Source organism: Hippocampus comes, unplaced genomic scaffold, assembly GCF_001891065.2.
Source record: "Hippocampus comes isolate QL1 unplaced genomic scaffold, H_comes_QL1_v1.1 scaffold111, whole genome shotgun sequence".
In the NCBI taxonomy this organism is placed as follows: Eukaryota; Metazoa; Chordata; class Actinopteri; order Syngnathiformes; family Syngnathidae; genus Hippocampus; species Hippocampus comes.
The window spans coordinates 2,664,031-2,668,071 of NW_017805698.1; the positions used below are offsets into that span (position 1 = coordinate 2,664,031).

Here is a 4,041-nt window from a genome sequence, read left to right on the forward strand (position 1 = left end):
ACCCTGCCCCTTTCTGATCTGGCCGAGCCACTGTCTCCGCGATTGTGATGGCAAACCTAATGATAGCCAGTTAGGAAGTGAACTGAAGTTTGCACTGTTGCTGGACACGAATATAAGAGCAAGTGGCTGTGTTAAGTGTTTGTGTAATGTGCCTAACAATGTATTCACCACAAAGCAAAGAGACAAGGACAACAGTTTGCCACCACAATGTAGTAGAAAACAGGCAGAACGTGAGTTTATCTTCTTTTACTACTCCTCTTCCTCCTTCTTCTTTGTATTCATCAGGAAGTTGGATGCCCTGTGGCACTACGCTGTCTCCCGCAGGTCAGTCTTGGTATTACAAGGGACATTTGGGAGCAGACTCACAATTGTCTGCCAAGATATGTGTCTGGTGTTTTATGTTAGTCCTCTTGTGTACAACATACATAAACGCAGTAAGCACACACTTGCCAATTGTGTGGAGCCTCTCACATTTGAGAAAAAAAAAATCTGATAAGTTGTTAAAAATTCACGATTGAATCTGTAACTCGCAGCCAAGTTAGCTAACCGCTAATGGTGTAATCTCGTGGATCAAAAGCAGAGTTCGCTATTTGGCTATCCAGTATGCATCATACAAAAATGATCACGTCGATGGGTAATTTTGCATCAGCCAAGTCAAAATGAAACCGTTATGAGCAATCGCGTATCGGCCCACGCAACAACACTTTTCTGTTCGCGCTAAACGGAGCTCACAAACATCGAGGTAAATAAACACAACAGTATTAACAAGTGTAATGCATGTTTTAGCCTCACTCTGTGCTACTCTATTTATTGTGTTGTGTTTCGATATCACCTTTAAGAGGTGAGTCACAGAGACACAGCCATGTGCGCTCTGGGTTATGGAAGACTTAACAACTGCATTTGGACAATAAAGATTGCAGCTGCACAGCTATTACAAGGGCTGCTTCTGGAGGAGTAGGAGAAGAAGAAGTAGTTCAGAGGGAATTTCAGACCAGCTACTGTATCTAAGTCAGCCAGATCCTATGGGAACTTTTTGTCCCAGGTGTAAAAGCGCCTCCGGGATCTTAAAGGCTCCTGAATAGGACCTGTGTCAGTACAAATAAAACATTCCGACTACACACAACAGCACCAATTCCCAGTTCTAATAGATTCATATAAACTGTATTGGGATACCCAGTCTTTATTAAATGGAGGTAATGCACAGTGTTGCCTCATGGTATTTTTCTCAATCTTTATAGGGACACTAAGTCTACCTTAGAAAAATGTACGTTGTACCTCATATGGACTATATTTTGCAACTATAGGGCACTGGCATAGATAGATGAACAATACAAGATACTTACATTTTCTGATCAATAAAGTTAAATTGGATACTTGATCTCTCACGCGGATATCACTGCGCTAAGGAGCCATCCAGGCAAAGCCCAAGCGTGATGCCACAAAACCAATAAGAGAAAATTGGGCAATACACACAATATATATATATATATATATATATATATATATATATATATATAGTTTTAACTTTCAACAACATATTTTTATCAATTTGTGGAATGTTGATCATGAAACTATTCGTTAAAATGTGAAATCAATTGGTTTTCGACTGTATGTGTTCATTAGAGGGACAGGAAAAAAAATCTCCCCGCGCGCAAATAACGGTTTCGAAACACAAATGTGCGCATTTCACATTCCCAACCCACGCTTCACATAAACGACTGTCCACATTATCGGAGCATTCAGAGCAGCAATGCTCTGACAATGTGGACATTAGTTATCGGTGCTCCCGGGAAGAGGAGCAGAAAGTCCTCCCGCTTGGAGTGAGGCTGAGGCGCACGGTGCAGCTTGAAGCGGCGCCGATCGCTTCCTCCCGTGCAACAGCAAGTCAAATAAACACTCCACCAAGTAGCCAACGCCACATAATTAAATTTCATCGTGGAAAAGAAGCCGTGACACCGATCCTAGTCCCTGAAGAAATAACACAGTTTTTTTTGTGTGTGTGCGTGTTTTCTCGAAGAGCCCTCCAGAGAACAGATGTGATGTAGTCAATGTGGACGTTCGAGACTTCAACAATCAATAGACAACGGACACAAGTATCAATTTGAAAGCTGATAAGACGATATGGGATCTACAATAGAGCGGAGATAAGAAGAAAGCTACAGTGAGATTTATGAAAACAATTGGTGTTCTATTTGGGACCACAAATTAAGCGAAAATGGTTTCAGTTAAAGTATATGTTTTTTTTTTCTGTTGACATTATCTGTGTGGGACACTTAAACACGATCCAATCGCAGGTAGAGCCCAAAACTAAAACAAAACGCTATCATCAGTTTAACACTTCCCCTGTTTCGCGTCTCGCTGGTTATTAATTAACAAAGAAGTACTCGTTTGCGTGATCACATCACTTTTACGACTTCCCACAGCACACAATCATCTTCAGTTAGTGGCCGGAAACTCAACAATGACCAACAAAGGCAAATTAGATAAGAAAACAATCCAAATTCTAAAGGACAGTTCAAATAAAAAAATAAGTTTGCTTTTCCTACAGACAAACAAAATGGGAATTAAAATGTCCGTCATAAAACAAAACAAACAAAGAAAAATCAAATTGGATATACTGTATGCCAGTGTCAATTTTACCTGCTTCCTCCGCTGTGACAGCCAGAACTGGTAGAAGTGTGAGCGCACACACGCAAAGCCACGTGTATAAATCCATCTTTTGATCTCAAAGCGTTGAACTAAATAAAACGGTGATAGTCCCCACGCTTTCCTCCTCTCTTCTACGCCGCAGACCGGGTCGTACCGTCCAAAAGAATCCACGCTCAAATGCCGGTTTGCGGTTGTCAGTGCGTGGCCGTGCGTCTTTTCTCTCGGGATATGATCTCTTCACAGTGTCCACAATCCATTTTTTTGTGTGGTGCGTAATAATACTGCGCTTTGGGATCTCGTCATCAACGTGAGGCAAATGCGAAGTCACAAGAGGAGTGAAAAGTATCCGTGGCCACTACCAAATGGAAACATGCGTCCAAGTTTGTAAAAAAAAAAAAAACAAAAAAAACTGTCTAAAGTAAGAAGAATCAAATCACTCCCCTTAGTCAAAACATCGCCGCCTCCGTTCCTTTATTTCAAAAGCGCCGCACATAAATATGCCCATGTGGTGATTATATTCCCAAAACGGTGGCGACACAGTCCATGTGGCAGTAGGTTGTAGGGTTAAAAAGGGGAGATAAAGATGTTTGGAAAGAGGCGCGCTCTCTAGTCTGTCTTGTCAACGCGTGCGTAAAAGCGGATAGAGAGAAACCGAACGTGGTGGAGGCTCTTCGCCGTCCTCCTCCGAACTGACAGTTAACACGCTCTTCCCCTGCGCTGCTCTCTCTCTCTCTTTCTTTCTCTCTCTCTCGTTGGGGAAGCGCGCTCGTAACTCTCCGAGCTCCGCCGTCTTAGTGACTTCCAGCCGGAGCTTTCCCTCAACTCGAGGCTGGGGTGCGTGTGCGCACGCGCGTATCGGATTACAGTGTGGACACCTCGGCCAGCCTCCACGTATCCCCTCACCTCATAGACCCCCCCAACCCGCAACCCCGATTAAAGAGCAGTTTAATATCCCCCAGCACCACCCTCTCTGCTCAACCTCTCCATTGCCTTCCAGTTTTTCTTCATGGTTGCTTTCACTGGAGACGACAGGTAAACTTATAGTGGCGAAAAGTAACGTAGTCCAAATACTTAGCTGCAATACTTGAGTATATTGATCAATTATCTGTAGTTTACTCATTACATTTGAAAACAGATACCAAACTTTCACTTATGTATGTACTGACATCACGCGCATTATCGTGGTACCCATGATTGCTGCTGTTAAAAAAAAAAAAAAACTGTACAACTCTTTGTAATTTTTAGTATTGATATTAACACCTTAAACACTTACTTGACTAAATTCCCAACACAATTGAATGAATTTAAATTCCAATATTCTGTTCGCGAAAAAAAAAAAACAATTCACACTTGCACACAGAACAGGAGTTGTGTTGTTGGGGGCGTGGCCTA

At 42.3% G+C, this 4,041-nt stretch overlaps 1 protein-coding gene across 1 annotated transcript in view; it reads right to left on the reverse strand.

Moving 5' to 3' along the window:
- Positions 1 to 3,437, reverse strand: part of LOC109523356 (neuropilin-2-like) — a 90,954-nt gene extending 87,517 nt beyond the window's left edge. Inside the window, exon 1 of the mRNA XM_019882458.1 lies at positions 2,641 to 3,437. Coding sequence (XP_019738017.1) covers positions 2,641 to 2,716 — 76 coding nt within the window. The 5' untranslated portion in view covers positions 2,717 to 3,437. The remainder of the gene's footprint in view (positions 1 to 2,640) is intronic.
- Between the last annotated feature and the right edge of the window lie 604 nt (positions 3,438 to 4,041).